General features: G+C 43.3%; 2 protein-coding genes across 4 annotated transcripts in view; one reads left to right on the top strand and one right to left on the bottom strand.

Annotated features, from left to right (window-relative positions):
- Window positions 1-13,428, bottom strand: part of LOC121724102 (S phase cyclin A-associated protein in the endoplasmic reticulum-like) — a 51,009-nt gene extending 37,581 nt beyond the window's left edge. Inside the window, exons 1-3 of the mRNA XM_042110457.1 lie at window positions 13,120-13,428; window positions 5,646-5,763; window positions 1,459-1,535 (exon numbers count right to left, since the gene is read on the bottom strand). Coding sequence (XP_041966391.1) covers window positions 1,459-1,535; window positions 5,646-5,763; window positions 13,120-13,290 — 366 coding nt within the window. The 5' untranslated portion in view covers window positions 13,291-13,428. The remainder of the gene's footprint in view (window positions 1-1,458; window positions 1,536-5,645; window positions 5,764-13,119) is intronic.
- A 99-nt stretch (window positions 13,429-13,527) lies between these two features.
- rcn2 (reticulocalbin 2) lies at window positions 13,528-21,339 on the top strand. Of its 3 annotated transcripts, XM_042111465.1 has the most exons (8): window positions 13,528-13,633; window positions 14,399-14,564; window positions 14,663-14,765; window positions 16,205-16,401; window positions 16,510-16,623; window positions 16,946-17,039; window positions 20,177-20,316; window positions 20,720-21,339. In XM_042111465.1, exons 2-8 carry the CDS (start codon window positions 14,421-14,423, stop codon window positions 20,861-20,863), a joined length of 936 nt encoding a protein of 311 aa, XP_041967399.1. In that variant the 5' UTR covers window positions 13,528-13,633; window positions 14,399-14,420; the 3' UTR covers window positions 20,864-21,339. The 3 variants fall into 3 exon arrangements, with proteins under 3 accessions (XP_041967399.1, XP_041967397.1, XP_041967398.1); XM_042111463.1 differs by having other exon boundaries at window positions 16,205-16,623; XM_042111464.1 differs by having other exon boundaries at window positions 13,534-13,633; window positions 14,391-14,564; window positions 16,205-16,623.
- The last annotated feature ends 110 nt before the right edge of the window (window positions 21,340-21,449 follow it).

Genomic DNA, 21,449 nt, shown 5'->3' with positions numbered 1-21,449 from the left:
CAGCCCCTCATGAAACAAGAGCATCACATGCAACCACCACAACCACTTTAAACACTGGGTTAATTAGACCAAGTTTAAAAAGTAAATAAATAAAATTAAAAAAACTAAACATAACAGTACATATAGATGAAAAAAAGAAGGTTTCATGCACTGCTGTTCCCCCCACTCACTCACAGACACACATGGCAAAGCCCTCACAGGTACACAATATGTGGGTCTTATACTGTTGTTCTCCAGGAAAAAAAGAGAGAAAATCAGATCATGATTGAGGAGTGCTTTGCAAGGCGGCAATATGCCAGCGGTGACCATGACTGTAACACTATGGGTGTGGGTGAAAGAGAGAAAGAAAAAAAAAAAGAGAGAAAGAATGTGAGACAGGGGGAGAGGTAGAGACAATTGACAAGAAACACAAACACTGACAGATAAAAGAAGACAAATATGAGCAAGAGAAAGAGAGAGATTGAGAGAAAGAAAGAAAGAAAGAAAGAAAGAAAGAAAGAAAGAAAGAGAGAGAGGGAGAGGGAGAGGGAGAGAGAGAGAGAGAGAGAGAGTCCATGGCTGGCTGGCTGGCCGGCCCACTGAGGGCTCGTTTGTCAGCAGTCGATAACATGAATCAATGTCCATTTGGTGTGCGGAGCTGCAGCTAAAGAGGGTTTCAGCACATGAAAACAGCACATGAACGATGGCTGGGGGGGAAACGTCCTCACACAAACAGGACTCATTCAGTATCAGCACACACACATACAAATACAACAACAATTTCAACTGGACACCACAGAAACAGAATCCCTGCCCAGAACAGAAACAACTACATGAGTTTCAGGTCCAACCTCCATTTTGCTTGTATTATTAGCATTTGAAATATATTTCAGAGCAGTAAAAATTAATCCATCTTAGTGTAGGTAGTTGTTTTTTTTAATTATTTTGATGTCTCCAATGTGTAGCTGAGAACATTCAAGACAACATGGATGTCGGAGGCTCCATTTTATTTTCTGGGTATATGGCTGATTATTTCACAACATACTGTATTTTGATGCTCTCAAAGCCATCTGCATCCAGCAATAGGTAGGTCTCTAACTCCCCCTAGTGGTACAACATTTGTATCCCTCTTAGCCTTCACTTCCTCTTGCAGTTTCTTCATTTATTCATCTCCAGGTGGCTGCAGTTCTGTTAAATATTCTGTTTGAAGACTGAGCTTCCTATAATTCATGCACATTTGTGATCGTTTCAGGCAATTTTATACATTTTGCACATTTTTTTTAGGGCCTATGCAAATACAAATGCTAGAAAAAATAGAATCCCTACAAAAGTTAGAAAACTACATCTGTACTACAAAATAAAATCTTCATGATTTTCTATTCTAAACCCGTGTACTTTATTGCTGACCACACAATGGTGCGGGGCTGACTTAAATAAACAGAAGTTGCACAGAGCACACAAGCAGACACAAACACACACCTGCTTTTTGTTCCTATGTTGACCAGTGATGAGCCTCTGAGTTCTTGCATTGCTGTTGGTCTGAGTTTTTGATTTTCCTGTAGAACAGAACACAGAGAGAGATAGAGGGGGGGGGGGGGGGGGGGGCACGGACAAACACAGAATGTTCATGAGAAACAAACTGAACCAAAACATCACAGGCATATAAGCTTGAGGGCAGGAGCCTGTACAGCAGAGAGAGAGAGAGAGAGAAAGAAAAAAAAAAGAGAGAGAGAGAGAGAGAGAGAGAGAAAGAGAGAGAAAGAAAAAGAGAGAGCGAGAAAGAAAAAGAAAGAAAGAAAGAAAGAAAGAAAGAAAGAGAAAGAGAGAAGGGCAGAGAGAGAAGGAGAGCGAGAGAACTCTTCAGAGCGATGTGTCACAGCCCTACGGCAACACTTCAGCCTCAAATAAACTGCACAGTAAGAGCAGTTCACAGCGTAGGCAGCTGGCCATGCAGCAGAGCAGAGCAGAGCCCCCTCTCAGCCACATACTATAAGGGCACGTCTCTACTCCCAACCCCCAGACACGAGCGCCTTTCAGTGGTACATGCTCTCTACCCAACCCGGCCTATGAAAGGAGCTTAAGCGGACAGCGGCTCAATCACAATCTCACTTTTGTTGTTGCTGTTGTTTATGTTGTGCTCAAAAAGAGGGAACAAAGCGTGGCCGTGGCCATCTAAAAATACCCGACTAATACAGGCAACATGGGACTACGTCCACTAAGAAATTTACTAATGTCCAAATCTGGGGTAAGAACCTGGATGCCGCCATAGAACAAAGCTGCTTAGACATGGCTCTAATTTTGATCTTGAATATCGGCAATTTGACTTTCCGACAAGCAGAATAATGCATAATGCATTTGGAAAACTGAGACAAGATTGAAATTGGTTTGAGAAGACTTGATGAGGTCAACAGATTTTCATAAAAGTGCTGATTTGTTATTCTGTTAATCAATGTAGCATGGCCGGAGTCTATGTTAATGAGCCACTTGTCCTAAGTGCTCTTATTGGCTTATTTTCCCATTCAGCACAGCTGCAGATGAGATCAAGGCAGTCTGGGGCATCTCAGGAGAAGGGAAGTCCTATGTGTACAAAATAATATCAACAGACTTAGGTTTCAGAGCAGAGCCAGTCAGGCATAGCAGGGAAGGGAAGCTTGCAGCATCGTAGTACTGCAGTGTTGGGTTTGTGTGTCAGGCCCTGTAGGCTTTGTTGACAGTGCAACGCTCCCTCCAATCCAACCCCCCCGTCCTGAAATCTGGCTTCCTCGGAGTCTGAGGCCCTGCGTGTCAACTGCGCCCTGTGGCGTGCGTCAAACTGCAGCCGCGTGGCCCGGTGTTAAATTCACACAGACAGGGGAGCTCATCGATTCCCCCTCCATCTGATCCGCCACACAGGAGGACCAGCTGGTCCATTAGCTGCCGTTCCAACTACCCGAGCCCCCAGTGTCCCGCCCACCCCCCTCCCAGCTGAGCTCGGGCCAGGGGAGAGCCCTGCACTGGGCAGAAAACTAGCCAGCCCATATCTACACCCCAGGGACAGGGCAGTGACCCTTTAATATGACCCGAAAGTGTCTCAGAAGGTCTGAGGGAGCTGAATTTTAATTGAATACTACTTGTTTTTTTAATTATTCATATGTAATTTAGAAAAGTTTTATAATGTAATGTCCTGTCTGATAATCAACTCGGTATTGCTTCATATTTAGCACCTCAACTTCATATGGGACGCGTCATACACTCTGCCTGCTTCAGAGGGCACTGTTCCCACCTATTTTGGCCTACTATAAAGTTCACTGTCTCATAAGCTTCCTCTTGTAGAGTTGATAGTCCTATTGCAGCACACCTGATTCAGCACATCAGGTGCCTAAAGAGCATTTGAATTTCCCCTTGGGGATCAATAAAGTATGTATGTATCTATCTATCTATGTATCTATCTCTATCTATCTATCTCTATCTATCTATGTATCTATCTATCTATCTATCTATCTATCTATCTGAACAGGTCAAAGGTGGGCATGTGGGGACGAAAGGCAAGATGTCAATGTGTTAATGGAAAAGGCAACGTGACATGTTAAAAGTAGTGGCAAGCTATTAATACTTCAGGCCATAGTGGGCCAAAGTAACATTATTACCGCGTTCATGATGGAGCAGAAAAGATGAACCATTTACTGCACCCCCCCCCCCCCCCCCCACTCTGTCTGTTTCTCTCACTCTGAAGAGGACTGTTGATGTTTGTTATCGAGACCAATCTGTGAGTGGAGAGGACTGTTCTGTTTCTGACAGGCCAGACGCCCACTGAAGAGCCCAAAGCTGCCAGATGCAGCTCACTCGAAACCACTCATCTAAGCTCACCACAAACATGCACACACGCACACACACACACACGTGTAAAAGCGTACACACACAGGCGTATAAGTGCACCACAGTTGCATGTGCACCAAGCAGACCATAGGAGTGCAGAAGAGATGCAACCTGTATGGGTTCCCCTGGGGTTCCACGATGGTCATATGTGGGGAACGTCAGGCAAAAAGTCAAATTCATTTCAGCCGAACAAAAAATAAATAACACCTTGACTGTCTTGCTGTCTCAGTGTCATTCATACCAGCAAAAGAGACCATGACAGACACCAGGATGACAGATGACAAATAAACACGCTCTGCCTCAACCTCTGCTTAAAGAGGGCGACAGAGACCCATCGGCTCCCATTCAGCTGATGCACCAATGTGTGCAGCTCTGTTTGCAGAGGACTAGCAAGATGACAGACGTTTGGATACCGCAGCGGGAAAGAGAGTCATGGTGTCACTTTGTTAGAGGACAGGAGGATTGTTTTACGGCTCACAGCTCCCGAATGCCCTGCGGACATTTACAACCTTTGCTCTGTGCAGGAATGCAGCGTTCCCGCAGCGAGTTCCCAAACAAACAAAAGGTGTCCACTCTTACAGTGCACAGTGAGGAGGGACGGTCAGGGTGACTAAAGATTCCAGTGCATTATGGGTCATGATGTACAGAACGCTCTTCACACAAATTCACCACCACACTGTAAATATGTGCTGCCTTGGCAAAGTCAGAAACACATGACAGAGCATGCTTGCAACACAGAGTATATGGCTTGCCTGCACTTGAGCCTGCAATCACAAACGTTTCCTGTGACAGAGAGCGTTTTTGACTTGAACCTGAGCATGCACATGGATGTCTACAGGTGGTTTCTCCTTAACGTAGGCTCAAGCTAATCTTGTCCATCTATCTGCAACCACACACACACACACACACACCCACACACAGGTGGCTAATCCTGTGGTCATACGTGCGTGTGCATACACGCGCGCGCGCGTGTGTGTGTGTGTGTGTGTGTGTGTGTGTGTGTGTGTGTGTGTGTGTGTGTGTGTGTAGCTGCAGCTTGAGGGAAGTGAACTGAGTGGCCCCTGGTGTGAGCTCTTCACAGGCCCCTTCACAGTGTAGCGTTGGGTGAGCGAGCACACACACGCACACACACACACACACACACACACAAGACTGCAGACTCCTCAGGCATCAGCCGACCCGATAATGAGCTTTGCATTTGTGTGTGATTTGCGAGAGATCTGCTGATGCTCCTGTGAAGGGACTCTCCAAGCTCAGAGGAAAAACAATCTCATTATGGGGTGGGTGTGTGTGTGTGTGTGTGTGTGTGTGTTTCTGTGTGAGTGTGTCTATATGAATGTGTATGTTCAAGCACTTGAACTCATTGGAATATGTAATTGTGCATGAATTCATGTAGGTGTTCAAGCATGCATGCTTGGCTGTGTGCAAGTAGATGGCATGTTAATGTGGCTGCATGCTTATGCATGCATGTAAACTGTAAACTGCAGATGACTGAGTATTTGTGTTCACAGAATGTATATGTGTACACGTCTAGCCAGTAGGATGACCATGTCGAGAGCTGTGCAAAAAAGATGGAGAGAAAGAACTGCCAAATCTCAACCCACCACCCACGAGTTCTGGAGAAAGCACTACATAGGACGGGAAAGTCCAGCATCAACCCTCACAATCCTCTTTCTTCAGATAACGGATAACATATTTCTTCATGAGTGAGCTTCACAATCAAAGATTCAGGTGTGAGTACTTACTCATATATGTGTGTGTGTGTGTGTGTGTGTGTGTGAGTGAGTGAGAGAGTGAGAATGTTTGCGCACCTTCCTCCTCCTTGTTCTCAAGTGGAACACTCCAGGCGATGAGGTTGCGGGCTGCGCGGCCTTCCTCTGCCACAATCTTCCTCACTTTGTCATGGCTGTTGGAGCGCTGGAACGAGGCCTGGGGACGAGAGACAAAGAAAAGACACAAAGAGAGAAAGAGACAGAGAGAGAGAGAGAGAGAGAGAGAGAGAGAGAGAGAGAGAGAGGGAGAGAGAGAGAGAGAGAGAGAGAGAGAGGGGCACAAAACGCTTGGTGTGAAAGAGGCATAAAACCAGAGAGCACACTAATGACTGATCCACCGCCTCTATCATTTACCACATTCAAAACAACTAGCGGCAGCTCAGGGCTGCCTGACTCATGTTCAGAAAACCATACTGCATTCTGGGTGAGCAAGTCCAGCTCATGAAGAATATGATGACACTGAGCAAAACAGAAGCGTGATCAAAACGATTCACCTATGCTGTGCAAGCTTTGAATGCTAGTGCTTTGGTAGGCAAAATGCATATCACAACCGTTGCACTGTAGGGCTTTGTAACAAAACAGAAAGGCAATCTGGACTATGCTTTTATTTCTGCCTGGCACTCACTGTGACACTGAAGGGGTCATGTGAGCTGATTGGATGCCAAGTCTCTGGCTGGCTTGCTTGGTTCTACGGCCCTCTCACTCTTTTCTCGTCCTCCTTTGCCAGTTCTCCATCAGTCTACTCACTCTCCATCTCTCCATCTCTCCATCCTCTCTACTTCCTCCTCCTTCCTCCCTCTCTCCCTATTCTCCTAATGTCATCACACACAGCATGATTCAGGAATCCAGGCGTGAATGCAAAGAACCAGCCCCGCTTCGCACTCCACACAGAGCCACTCTGAGAGACCAATTAAAGAATAGCCTCTGTCTCTGCGCTCTCAAAAAAAAGACCCTTTTGTGAGCTAGCGTCAGTTACACGCTGGCAGGGCAGCGATCACACGACCCAGCCAAACAGAGGCTTTGCGTGCCTTTCCTTGAATTGTTAAAACGCTTTTGAAGAAGAGGCGCGCTATGTGATCATGTTCCATTAAAACTTTATTCAACGCTGTCTGTCTAGGGAGTTTGCATAGAAAACCACCAGTGTTTGCGTACACTCTCGCCACTGTAAATACCATCATTTCCGCCAGTCAACAGACGGCGCTCCCACACAAATATTGCTTCAGATGTACGGCGGGGAGGCACGTATTTTGATTAGCTGTGGAGCTCAAATCTAAGCAACCCTCCACCAGGATTGAAGACTGCGCCTTTAACAGCCGTTCTTTACAATCTGTTTTAATGAAGATGACAGCTGGGGTCAGAGAGGGAATGAGTCATTGGTACCGTCTCCAAAACACAACGTCGGGATCACGCTGCCCTCAGGTCCTGCTCTGCTCTGCTCTGCTGTGGTGTGACTGCCGCAGCGTCAGACACGGCAACAGCAGACCTCAAAGTAGCACACGACTTGCTCACACAGTCACAGTGACCATAATCACCCACTGGGAGTCTCATCAAACGTGTGGGCATGGATGGAGCAGGGCTGAAGAGAAAACCAAGCTCTGTCACAAACCTCACAATAGCCGTCTTTACACACAGATACATGTATGCACACTACAAAGATGCGCACACACATATACACACAAACAGTCAAGCCAGCATTCATATATACACATTCAATACATGTATAGACACATAAACAAACACACACACACACACACACACACACACACACACACACACGTAAAGAAGGAGTGCGTGCACATGTTAACTTGAGCGTGCTCCATCCCAAATGAGCAGTCTGTGCGTTTGCATGTTCCCTGAGCAGAGTATTGCACAGGGCTCATTAGGCGTCACACATGCATAAGCAGAGCACTGTCCTGCTCGTCCACCATTTTATGTCCCAAGGCCTGATACACACCACTGACCTACTTTCTCCTGAGCAAGACAAGCATCTTTCCATGAGACCCTCTCTCTCTGTTTCTCGCTTGAACAAGGGTGGCGAACAAGAAAATGGGATTGCGGACAATAAGCGTTAGGACCCTGTAAAATGAGCCGACGAAGAGACAACGAAGGTTGAGAAGATTAGCTCCACTTCAGGAACTCTTAAAAAAAAAAAAAACACTGCTTGCCAACGGTCTCGCTCTGACAGTAAATATTTACAGCTCCATCTCTCCTGTACTTTGGCAAGCGGCAGATGAGAGAGAGAGAGAGAGAGAGAGAGAGAGAGAGAGAGAGAGAGAGAGAGAGAGAGAGAGAGAGAGAGAGAAGCCTCTCCCTTTTAGCACGGGAAGAAGAGAAGAGGAGCCGGCACAGGATTAAAGGAGAGAGGGAGAGTGAGCGAACGGACGGACGCTGCCCTTCTCATCCACTTAAGAGGCCAAACACTCCTGCCACCTGGCTCCCGTTGCCACAGGTAACACAGGTCAGGGCGCTGCGGACGCCCGCTGGCAGGATGGAGACCTTTGCACAATAATTAAAACAACAGTGGCTTGACACAAGGGCAGAAGCCAAATAGTCCAACTGCAGGGTGCAGGGCAGAAGCCAAATAGTTCTCCAACTGCAGGGTGTCGTCGTTAGCTGGACGGGGCACACTGCTGGGGTCAGCCTAACGGCAAGTGTCCCCCTTTTTTACAATCAGCAGAGTCAGGTATAGAATTTCATGTTCACAGGGAGGAACTGAGCAATGGGTTAGACTGCAAGAACAGGGAGAGGAAAAGAGAGAGATACGGGGCGGGGGGGCAAGGAGGGAAAGAGAGAGGGAGAGAGGGAAAGAGAGAGGGATAGTGGGAGTAGGGGAGATATTAGAGGGTACGTACAGAGTAGAAGCAGAGTCTGAAAGCAGGTTCCTCGTCCTTATCCGGCCCTGACATACTTTTTTAGTCACACTCTTCAGCCAACCTGTTCCCCCCTGCCGGCATTGCTGCTCCTGCTGGGCGACACCATCGTCTGACAGCAGCGGACGGAAATAGCCCCCCTTCAACTAGCCAGCCGCCGCCTCGTGTGTGTGTGTGTGTGTGTGTGTGTGTGTGTGTGTGTATGTGTGGTGACTCGTCCCAGCTGTGTCAACTCCTCAGCCAATCAGAGTGGAGGTAAGAGCAATGTGCCCGCCTGCCTCGACTGGCAGCTTAACCGCGGCTGAGCGAGCCCTTTCACCCGACCTGCTCCCAGCCCTAATCACGGCTCAGCTGCAAACCGACTCGCCGGACACCGGTGCCTCTGCTGCACCGCTCTGTGCGTTTTCCACCGCCAGTCTGGCTCTCTTTCCACTGCGCAGTTTTCTCACTCCATCTGCCTCTCTCTCTCTCTCTCTCTATCCTTCAGTCCTGACAGACTGCTGTCTTCTGCCTTCTGCCTCCTCTCACTCACTCGCTCTCTCTCTCTCTCTCTCTCTCTCCCACTGTAGTCATGTGCACTCGACAGGCCTGCCCCCTTCAGCCCGTGCTCTGTTCACTCTCCTCTTCTCTCCTCTCCTCTTTTCTCTGCCACAGCCTGGGGGACTCTGGGAGGAAGCGTTCCGGTTAGCCCGGTGGAGGCTGGCGATCGCGCGATCTGATTGGACTTGGCAGCACATGAGTCACAGCGGCTGGGGGATGAAAACAAACCCACGCGGAATTTCAGGGGGGGGGGGGGCATGCTGCAGCCGATGCCTGATGCACCACAGCTCCTCCCCAACACTGTGGTCTAGTCAGGCCCCCACAGGGGTTCAAAACAGACCCAAACCACAGTCAAATCAAATAGTAAACCAATCGACAGCTAAGGCAGAGGTTAAACAAAAATACAGAAATTCCAACCATGATTCACTTCCAGTTGCTCGAAACAGGCTGAACCAAAACTATTTCAGTAAGTGCTATTGGTCAGACAACAATTCAAGCAGTCACAATTAGTTAACCTAGTATGTTTTTTAAGCAAATTATTAACCAGTCTGTGAAACATAACTACTGTCGACGTGTCAAGCCATTCAAGATCATTAAACTTTGACTTGCCAAAGCAGGTGGCGATGACTATAAAAATGGGTAAACATCAAACCATGAAGAAGACCACAGAGAACCCAACAAATGAAGACGCACTGCAAATATTCATATAAGTTTTGGGGAAAGACTCCTGGGTTGAATAACAACAAGGGTATTTATTTTCCTGACTCTACTGACTTTAGAAATGTAATAAATGCAAATGCATTTATATAGCACATTTATCATACACAATGGTCATGCAATGTGCAGGAAGGCAAATATAAATCATGTGATCCGTGGGTGTTGCTGGTATGGCAGGTTTCACTGATCAGGTCAAAACATCAACTTTGTTATGTTGCTGTCTGGATTATCAAAACAAATGTGCTGAATCAAGTGGTAATATAAGGAACACAGGGACAGGGAACTCGCCTTAATATAGCCACTTAGGTTCAGTGGTCATTGAAGCTGTATAAAAATGACATTTTAGTTAATTGAAAGATGACATAGAATGGATAAACAGAAATGGATAAACAGAGTGCTAAAAGCAAAAGCTAAAGATCACTCACAACAGGCTCCAGAAACTTCTACCTGAATCTCCCAATCGTATGAAGGAAGGTGGTGATTAGATGGATGGTTTGCGTCACAGTCTGTGTTTGGCATCACACTCGGTCTTTGAAATAACCACTAAAAAACGGGTGAAACTGAACAAAGTCCGAGATTTGCATATGAAAGAGGAAACAACAGTCAACCTGCCATGCATTGAATTATTCTTATTCAACAAAGCCAAGGTAAAAATGGGTTTCCATTCTATGTCTGCTCTGAATGTATCCACTATCCCCATGCTCAGGGCAAAAAGAGGCATTCTGAAGAGGGGTTTGCATTTTTTGCAAGGACCAAAATGACAGCATCGTCCAATGTCCAAAAAACACAGGAAAATATACATGATATAAGTCATTAGTGATGGAACAAAAAGAAAATGCCAGTGTGTTACCCTAATCTACCCTTATTTAGTGTGAGAACTTGAAACAAAGTGAGATGGATAAGGTCAGAAGATGTGAGAGGGGTCCCTGCATGCAATCGTCACAAAAGCAACAGGTCTACGGTGTGTCAAATACTGCAGCACTATTACACGCATCCACACTAAATGAAATATAATAACCCCCAGGTCAGGCCCTCATGTTTATTTTGCCAAGGGACTTTCTGTCTCACATATCACATATTCAAACTAAATATTTGCTCTCAGTACACTTTTATGCTTGAACTCATGACGGGTGTGGTCTTTGTTAAAAACTGCCACTAAAATGCAATTCAATAAAAGGGAATCATTTTCGGCTAGCCACATTGCAGAGGAAAATCTACTATTTCTGTAGCAAAGCAAAAGGTAAACATGTCATTTCAATAGTAGGGGCTCATTACAATACATTTCCTCTTGTGAAAAATAAATGACTATAGGCTCACAGCTTTCAAGTCCACTTCAAACGCAGGACTAACAACTGAACAAGCTGCTGGTACTACTGTATAGGCAAAATAGTCATCTCATTTGTGGTATTTTCATTACACAACATTTTTCACAACATTTTTAATAAACCAAATAAAGACATGTGTCTGCTAAGAAAATAGGTCAAAGATTTTTCCACTGCAGCGTTTTCAAGGGCGCTGCAGCTCATAAATGAGTACAGATCCAAGCTGTGCTCATTTGACACTAGACAACCGACAGTCATGCGACACAAATGTTCACTCGGTAACTAAGCACTGACACAAACAAACATTAAAGTGAGAAAACCGCCAGCCACTGTAGTATGTTGGATTACATATCAACAATCCCATCTGTCAACAATAACATTCTAACAAGTCATTCTTGTATGGCTTTTTGACATGGATGATAAGACCATTTATAATATCTGTTGCCAAAGATCATCTGAAAGAAGCAAACATAATAAACTGAAAGAAAAAAGCAAATGGCATGCATACTTCAACACAACTAGGCTAATCTTTAACTTAAATGTGCAATAATCACATCTGTGAGAAACATCTCTCATGTCTTCCCTGTGTTGCCTGTATTATAGTGTTTATTATATAATGTTCCCTGTATTACAATGGTGCCTACCTGTGGACAGCTGATAGTATATTTGTTTGCATGCATGCAAAATAACTTTAGAGGAACAAAAAATAGCCTTAACATTAAATGTGTTGTGTTAAAACAGCCTACAGCCAACGCCTTGTGTAGTGTCATGACTTTATTGTGTAATTATTGGTGAGGGGAGAATTTGTATATCAGAGAATTTGTATGAGCACAAATAAACACAGCCCAGGCCTTATACCAGATGTGGTATTGGTGCATCCCAAATCAGACCAATGCAAGAACATCTGTGCATAGTAGGGTTGAATGCGAAAATCAAGGCTTAATTGAACTCAATAGGACAAAGAGCAGTTTGACCACAGCTAAAGTCTGCAAGAGGTGCAAATCTCCAGGCTGAGATTCCAGTGACTCCCAAACTGTAAGTGTGTTCAGTTTGGGGAAAATGCTAACAATCCCAGCCATTCACCTCAATAATTTTCTTGGGGAAATCCCTGCACCTTATTAAAAATCAGTGTGATAGATATGGGCAGTATTTTGAACCCTTAACTTGACTCATAGCAAAACACTATAGATGTGATAAGTGCTGCATCCAAACATGCCTGTACACGGTCTCAGATTTCAACCCCTTTAGCCACCTACTGTAGGAGGCAAACAAGTAGCCTAGGCTAATGTATGTATGATTCGAGATGGGCAAGGCAATAAAGTGGCTATCATCTTTCCTGGATACACACTCAGTTGTTTCATGACCAGAGCAGCTTTCAGAAGGATTGCTCACATATGCATCCACACCATGTGTTTACAAGATTCACAACAGGGGTTTCTATATCATCAAGAATTAAAGACATCACAATAAATTTTGGAAAAATTCCACTGAGATTAAGGTAAGCAACCTGCTCGGCTGAACTGCCATATCAGTTGAACTGTGACAATGTAAAACGCTTTTTGATAATTAGCTAGATAATTAAAAAGATGACAATACATTCATAACCCAAAACATTCCTTTTCTGCCAAATGGCATTCTTCATAACCTTGATAACCTTTTTATCATTTGAGCCTGCTCCTATTTGATGTCTCATTGATATTGGATGTGGGACAAGAAAAATGATCTGTGGTCTGTTTTAATTTCAAAAGCAATAAGGTGGTATTCATAGATTTGTATAATGTATCCTTTTAAATACAATTTGGTAGTTTATAAAAGGTACACAACATGAAAGTAAGACTGGACTATGACATTAGAATAGAAAGTTAGATGTAATTGATGTAATTGACTGTTAACGGTTACTGTAAACGGATCAGTAGCTAAGCTCTGCTGGAATGATAATTGGTCTAGTGCTAGGCCAGCCTACTAGCCAGTTTACTATCATAACACAGTGGTTTTTGCACGTTTAAGATGGCAGTGCTATCATTAGATGGTTAATTTACTCAGTATACCAAGAATGATAATTACCTTCAGGGCCATGCTCACGGGCGTATTCCTGCTTTTGCCTCCTCCATGTGAAGATCCTGAGCTGTTGCTCCCAGATCTTTCCCTTCCATCACCACCTTGGCCCACTCTTGGCCCAAGTCGGTGCTGACCAGCACCTCGCCGTCGTCCATCGTGACGGCTATCCTTGGACATTGACGTATGGTTTCTTGGTCGATAATGAGGTTCAATCCTTTACGAAACTATCCAAACTCAGCCTACATTCAGACGACACTGAATAGCATACTAGCATTGACAGCTAAATCAGCATAGCAGCGAACAGGAAGTATATGTAAATAGCAATTGCAGACATCTGAGTCCTCCAATGGACTTTCACCAGAGCGGAAACAAAGTAATGTGAACCAATCATTTTCGGCATGACTGGGGTCAAGGGGTGTTCCCATCAAAAGTCACGGCTCGGTTTCTCCCATGGCAACCAATTTAGTGGGAGGGCGGGATAAAAAATTATTCTCACTCCCAGACTGAAGTTGCAGAACTGGTAAGAGAGAACAGATATCTTCTGTTTATATTATTTGAAAACAGAATAAGATGTATTTTATAAGCTTTTGTAGCTAGCTGTCTGTTCTAGAACGATATTAGCTACACGCAAGTGGTTGTCATTTCTTTCCTTTCAAAAACACATCGAGGAATTGGTGTGAAGTGAACTGTAGGACCTAACGGTCTATGTTTGTTTGAGGTGGTGGTTGACGATGTTATAGGGACGTACGTAGTAATTTACGTTGACATTAGGAGTGAACAACGAGCATTTTGTTGTCTGGGTTGGGTGAGGTTTGCGTCAGACTATGAAATAATATTGTAGCAGAAAACGTGCATGCATTTGCCGTGACGGCTAACTTGCTAGCTTGTTCAAAGTAATGAGGGTACAGAACATTTTTCTGTGCTTCAGTCATTTGTACCCAGTTCGATGTGACGTTAGATTAGTGGGCACTAGACCACTAGACGGCAGTACTGGCGGGGTCAGTAGAGTTGGACAAGGTTTCCAGCAGACAGCCCTGCTCTTGGAGCTCCCTTGTCCTGTTCCTGTTTCTAGCACGCCTAATTGAAATCAATGTAATTAAAATGCTAGGCCTTAGCATGGATCAGGCATGCATGTCCAAGGGTACATCAGGTGCAGAGTAGGGTGGGATAGAAAACATGAAGAACATGTGTCTAGCAGCAGGATTGGTGCAGGAATAGGTGCATTAGATGGTTGCAGAATCTTTACGTTGTGTCCTCTCACCTAATATATCTTTGAGCCCTACAGACTTTCAAGTGCCATTATCAAGATGAAAATATTTGGATTCACACTTGCCTTGTGTGCATTACACTATGTCTGTGGAGAAAATGCCCACACAGTGTTCCATGAAGATCATTATGTTGATGGGAAGCATAATCCTGAACATGATATGAATGCTTTTCTGGGCACTGAGGTAATATCATCTGTTCTCAGACACTCAGGAACTCTGTTGATGTTGCAGGAGCTACAGTATGTGCACACGTTAATATTTGGACATTTTTCATATTTTAGGATAAAGAAGAGATTAAAAAGCTGAGTCCTTCAGAGCAGAAGAAAAGACTTGGGGAAATCATTAAGAAGATTGATGCAGATTCGAACAAATATTTAAGTGCAGGTAAATTTAAAGTTTTGATTGTGTTTGCAGTCTGTGATTAAAGATAGCCTGGAAAATCCAGACCCTGATAATCTAGAAAGATTAAGGGTCTGGCAAAGAACAATGTAATGGCCCAACTCGAGGGGCAGCAACAAGCATGCATTTAAAAATCTCACTGCATGCAATTGGATAACACTAGACCATGTTTACTCTGAATGATTTCGACCTTCGACGTAATCGGATAACACTATGACCAAATGTGTACAGTCCTCCAAAATTGTGCTCTCCCGAGAACTCTGGATTTCCAGGGTAGATTAAAGATGCAGTCAGCCATCGTACACAATTTCAAGCTCAGACGATTTTTTGTCACATTCAGCAATCATCACCTCATGACCGCTAGCTGCCCATTCCGTGAGTACACTGTAAAAAAGAAAAAAACGGTCTTTGTAGGCAGACCAAACTCCGAAAACTGGAAACAAAGTGGGGGCAGCCTGTCCCCCAAACCAAAACCTTGTGTGGAGTTTCTCTGGGAATACTCAAGGGAGGTGTGAGCTACGTAGGCCTACCTCTCTGGAGTGTCCCTGGTTAAAATATAATGTACGTTGTTTTGGACAAAAGTGTCTGCTAATAAATTTGAATATAAACGTAAACAAACGCCAATTCCTGTGCTATCACTTAGCATTTTTAAATCTGTGATCAGTGTGATCATAACAGGGCCGTGGTTGGCTGGGCCCATCTTTTCACATGGCTGGCCCACCTTTTTAGTTTCTCAATTCAATTCTGTTCTTTTACAGTTGTTGCCAAAGCAGTGCTGTATAAAAATAATAACATAGTAATTGTGATAATAGTAATACAGTAGTAATAATAAAAAATAATGACAGTGGGGGGGGACAACAACAATAACAACCAGCAGACAATAATAAACAACGGTGCTGGTTAGAAACAAATAGGATGGAGATCCAGTATCAGATGGAGATCCCTCGCATCATGGCAGGCTTTGACAAACTGGGCAGCCAGAGGCGCTGTTTGCCCCATCTCCCAGTATTATAATCATTTGCTCTGCACTGCTCAATGAGTCGAAATAGGGTATATCTATATGTTTTAGGAAGAATTCAGCTCTTTGTTTTGTGAATTTATCACAATGAAGGAGAAAGTGCATCTCGGTCTCAACCTCACCAGTCATGCAGTGACCACAGATACGTTGGTCTCTTGACAGCCATGATTTCTCTTTCATTTGAAAGAATGATAAAACAAGCCTTAAGCCTTACAGTATGTCATAGGGGGTCTGTAAACCAGACCAGGCACCTACAGTAGATGAAGTGTACTGAGACAGTAGCTTGTAGTGTAGCTTTAGCCAAAGAACCTCAAAGAATGGATGTCTTCCGTTATGCTCCTTGTTAGTAATATGTGTGGTGGGATATAAAATAGCCACAACTAATAATCAGTAATACATTTCACAGAGGAAATTACTGTGTGGATTCAGAGGGTGTACAGGAAATACGCACTGGATGATGCAAAAGAGCGCTTTCCAGATTTCGACACTAACCGAGATGGGATTGTTTCCTGGGACGAGTATAACATGGTTATGCATGACCACTTAGTTGTAGTGGATGAAAACACCATTCTCGAAGACCCTGAGGAAGAATCCCTCAGATATGTATGTAATATAATTGTTACAGATTTTTTTGAGTGTTTTGCAGCTGTGTTAAAAAAAAACATGTACAACTCAAAGCTTTGGCTTTTACTGTATCTGTTTGTTGCTCAGTTACACTTAAAGGAGAAGAGACGTTTTGACTTTGCTGATGTGGACGGCACACCTGGCCTGAACTTGACTGAGTTTCTTGCCTTCACTCACCCTTCAGAAGTGGACCACATGGCTGTAAGTATACAAGAAACAAATGTGGATATAATACTAGTGTGTCTTGCCTTTTATGTACACATTAATAATTTAGTTTGTGGCCCCAGCTGTGGCGCAACTGGCTGGGGCACCTGCACCGTACACCGGCGATCTGGGTTCGATTCCCACCCCGTGGTCCTTTCCGGATCTCACCCCTCCTCTCTCTCCCATTCGCTTCCTGTCACTCTCCACTGTCCTGTCATTAAAGGCATAAAAAGCCCAAAATAATAATAATAATAATTTTTGTTTCGTCCTCTATTGGATCCAAGCAGCTGTTTATCTCTCTCTGTCCTACATGCTATAGGATTTTGCCATTGAGGATGTGCTGGTTGAATATGACACAGATCGAGATGGATTCATCAGTTTGAAAGAGTTCATTGGAGATCTTCGCCCCGATGGTAACATCAGCACATTGTAACATTCAGTGTGCATACAGCATACTGCATTGCTCACACATATACAAGGATTAAAGTTCTCCGTCATAGGACGGATTTCCGTCAATTTGATTTTAGAAATGTCATATTTGAGATCGATGCAGATCCAATGAGAAAAAAAATAGGGGGGGGGGGGCTATCACCTTTGCTTTTACAAAGAACACATACGGAGGACTATAACGGTCTAAAAGTTGGATTATAGTGCCACATTAGAGACAGCTGATGAGGTTGGCCAATCCGTTTAACTTTTTTGGATATGATATTGTGAGCTCTATGAGCGAATTCGGAGAAGAAGCGTAGGGAGTGTTCTTTCCGTGCATCAATGTAGACAATTTCTTACTATCGCGAACTCTTGTCAGGGGAGGTCATTCATTTTGGGTGTCACCTATGACTTGAACAGATAGCCTTCTATGCCACCCGATGTAGGCTACTATTATTGTTACAGTTTTTAATCAATGCAACTAACATTATGTGTAAAGCGACGTAATATAAACCGTAGCCTATGCAATTTATTATCCCGTCTGTTATGACATGTACAACAATGTTTTTCACAATTTGCGACGGAAGGTTTTGACTGAGCGTGTTAGCATAAAAAAAAAAATAATATCACTGTCATCATCGCGAACTGTTGAGTAAGGGGGTCAGTCTGTTTGTGACGCACAGACAGCCTTATAGGCTATTTTGCTTAGGCCTCAATTTTAACGACAGTAGGTTGTGAGTGTATGTTGACAAAAAATAACCATACAATTAAAATAGTCAACTTAAAACTTTGCTATAAAATATTATTCATTTATAGCACAAAACCATAACCAGTAGGCCTACCAGAACCTCGCATATTAGCGTCATGATTTGTGTGCGTCTATTTGGCAAGGCCACTAGCTGTCATAAAATGAATTATAAAATAAATGGAGATGGGCAGCTGTTGGAAACGGGGGAGAACTAACAAGCCATGGTGTAAAGAAATTAAAGCGCCGGGGGTTTGCTTTTGCGCGGTTCGCTGCAAGAAAATTTTTTACGGATGCAATAGGAAAACGTTTTAGCACGCCACCAATCAGAAGACCGCCATAAGGTTAACGTTCGTGCACTTCAGGACATCTTCCCTACCTGGTGCAACTAGCCACCACGACAGAGGTAGGCTACGTTTATCTATGGCTGACCGTTTTTACGTTTAGGCTACACATGTTCTTTCATAGCGCAACACGACCTGTCCCTCACCATATCGCAACCCTTTTGTCAACCTTATACAATCTTGCTGAAGACAAAAGCACCGTCTCCAGATTGTCGTTATCAAATGCGCAGACCTCCTGCATGCATGAGCACACACAGTATTGCTGCTCATTGGAAAACTGAGTTGTCTGTAAAACTCAAAATTACCATGTTTTCATTAAATGCGGATGAGGCAACAAATGGAAATATCAACAATATCTAGAATGTTCTGATTCGTTACTTTGATGAGGAAATGGGAAGTCTTGCAAACTTGATTTTATAGATTTTACTTGGTGTAGAATTGCATATTAACAAGAAAAAAATCTCCCCTTTAAACACGTTTGGCCTGAAGTAATTAAATAAGAGTGTGTTAAAGCCTTTCTACAATATTGCTGCAGTAGAAAAGAACAGCAATGGCTAATCAGCAATGGTCAGGGATGATACTAAAATATATTTTTGTTCATCAGGAAAACTCAATCTCAATCAAGAACACTCTCAATTCGCCTTATTCACATGGTGGCCATTGGCGGCTAAAACGAGGCTACAGGGTACACAAACCATAGGATTGTTATGTTCTATGCATTCATAGGTGGCATTCATTTTACAGTAAGTGTACCCTGTAGCCTCGTTTTGGTTTAAACACTGGCCGCCGTGTGAATAAGGCGAATACTCCCTTTACTTTGCTGTTTGCATCTTTTTGTACATTAAAAACCAATAGGTCGCGACCGCAAAAGGGGTGCTATCTCTATAGGTAGATATGAACAACGTATGACTTATGGCCTGAAAAAAGTTCAGTCAAATGATTTTTTTTTTTTCACTTTAATCCCTGCATATATATATGATATGACATTCACAAGTGACATTCAAATGAGTTGTATTCAAAACTAAGAGACCACTGCAAATTTGAATATGACTGTCAACTCATTCAAATGTCACTCAGCAACGGCAAAGAGTATAGAAGTAATGGTTGGATGACATCAGAAAAATGTGCAGTGGTCTCTTAATTTTCCCAGAGCTGTATATATTTATCCCTCTGTGCAGCGGACACATCTCAGAGGAGAGCATAAAACTGCAGGCCATGGATATATACAGTATATTGCTCTTTGTTGCGCTTTGGTTTTTGGTGTGCTTGTCACTGTATCCTTTTTGTTGGTTTTGTTGTTTAATCCAACCTGAGCATATACTCAATAATTAGCTTTCTATTGTAAGTTACTATTGGTTGATGGTTACAGACGTGCATTATGGAGATGTTGTCAAATAATAAACATGGGTCCGTACAACTATAAAAAGACTTGGTGAAGACCACTATTTGTGAGCTTGCTGTATATGAAGTGAGTTTCAGATGAGTGTAATGCATCATTTCCCAACCTTGGGGTAAGGACCGCTTGTGGAGTGGCCTGAAATTCAAATTGCCTGAGATACTGAGTATCTTACAATTGACAGTACATTACATTAAAATATACATAAATTAAATAAAGAATATTTAAAAAAAAAACAATCTGGATACATAAAAATAAACTTAGACAGCCCGCATGAGATGTTTGATTGACGTAATCATGCTTGATCAATGTTCCAAACAAAGTAGCAAAACAACCTGACATGCAAACAATAGCCAAATGAACAAACGACATTTGGTGAAAATCCACTCTCGACTGAGTGTTAAAACAGAGATGTTGTGAATGATTGGGGTTGTCCAACGTTTTGTGACCTCAAAATAAGGTCACCTGGGAAAAAAGGGTGGGGAACCCCTGGTGTAATGGATGTTTCCTGGACAGAAAAAAAAATATATACATTTGTAGAGGCCAGATAAACTATTCCTGGGGTCTTGTTCTTCCTCTTCTTTATCATTTTTACTCATAATGCTGAATTGAAAGTAAGGATGCTGTTTTCAACAGGAGGTGACCCATCGCAGTGGGAGATAGAAGAGACAGTGCGCTTCAAGGACCTGTACGATCAGGACGGAGACGGCAAACTGAACAAGGAAGAGCAGCTGCGCTGGGTGGCTCCCAACAGCTATGGCTCCGCCCGTGAGGAGGTGAGTGGAGACTGGAGTTGCCCTCTGCCTCTGTCAAAGTCAATTCACTTCAACACTTAATGGAAGTGAATTGAATTCAACATAGAATTTTAGAACCGTCAATTGTTGCGGAACTTAGAATGTTCAAAAACCTACATCTTTAAGGGTTAAAGGAAGTGAATTGAATTCAACATAGAATTTTAGAACCGTCAATTGTTGCAGAACTTAGAATGTTCAAAAACCTACACCTTTAAGGGTTAATACATGAAACCTCTCCATGTTATCCATGCATTCAAACTTTGTCATGAGCCAACAGTTCCTTACAAACATCGTACAAACCTCAAACCTTAGAAATCTGCAGATGACTTGTCTTGTTGTTTTCCTTATTGTTGTTCTCATCTGTTCTCTCCTCTTTCCCTCACAGGCCATTCATTTGATCAAGGAGATGGATGGGAATGGGGATGGTACGCTGTCAGAGTCCGAGATTTTGAAAGACCAAGAAACGTTCATGAACAGTGAAGTGACAGATTATGGAAGGCAGCTTCATACGTCTCATGATGAATTGTAGCATTTCATTTTACAAATACATTTTTTTTTTTTACAAAAAAAATTGTGCAGTGAATGTTTTTTCTCAACTCATCGTTCCACATTAGTAATGAAAAACAGTTGAAGATGGCTTGTGTCACCAAATTACCAAAATGACTTACACCAACTGTTTCACACAGGCAGATCATGTGTCTAATTTGTCAGGATTAGAATACACAATGAGAAGCAAATTGTTGAAGTGTTTAGTGGTCCTATTGGTCAGCCTGATGCTCTGCCTTTGAGCATATTCCTTTTCTCTGGGCTAAGCTCAATAATCACATCCTTGTCCATCCATGTCTTTCAAAGTCTGTCCTCTGTATATGTTAGTAAGCATGTCCACCTTATTAGAATTCTCATCCACCTGCTGTACTTTGACAACAAAAGTATTGGTTGACTTATTAGTCAGGCAATTGTCAGAATACCTCCATAATTGTTTTGAATAAAAGCAGTAATTATTGACTTGTTCATGAAATTAGTTGGGTCGGTTATACTGTATTTCCCTCAGGGACATCTTCCCTTTTTCAATGATGAGTTTGATCTGTATTTAAGCCCCGCATTTTAGCTCAATT

This window comes from Alosa sapidissima, chromosome 11 (genome assembly GCF_018492685.1).
Source record: "Alosa sapidissima isolate fAloSap1 chromosome 11, fAloSap1.pri, whole genome shotgun sequence".
Classification (NCBI taxonomy): Eukaryota; Metazoa; Chordata; class Actinopteri; order Clupeiformes; family Clupeidae; genus Alosa; species Alosa sapidissima.
Note: the sequence above shows the minus strand (reverse complement) of the source record. Positions and strands in the feature narration are given on the sequence as shown.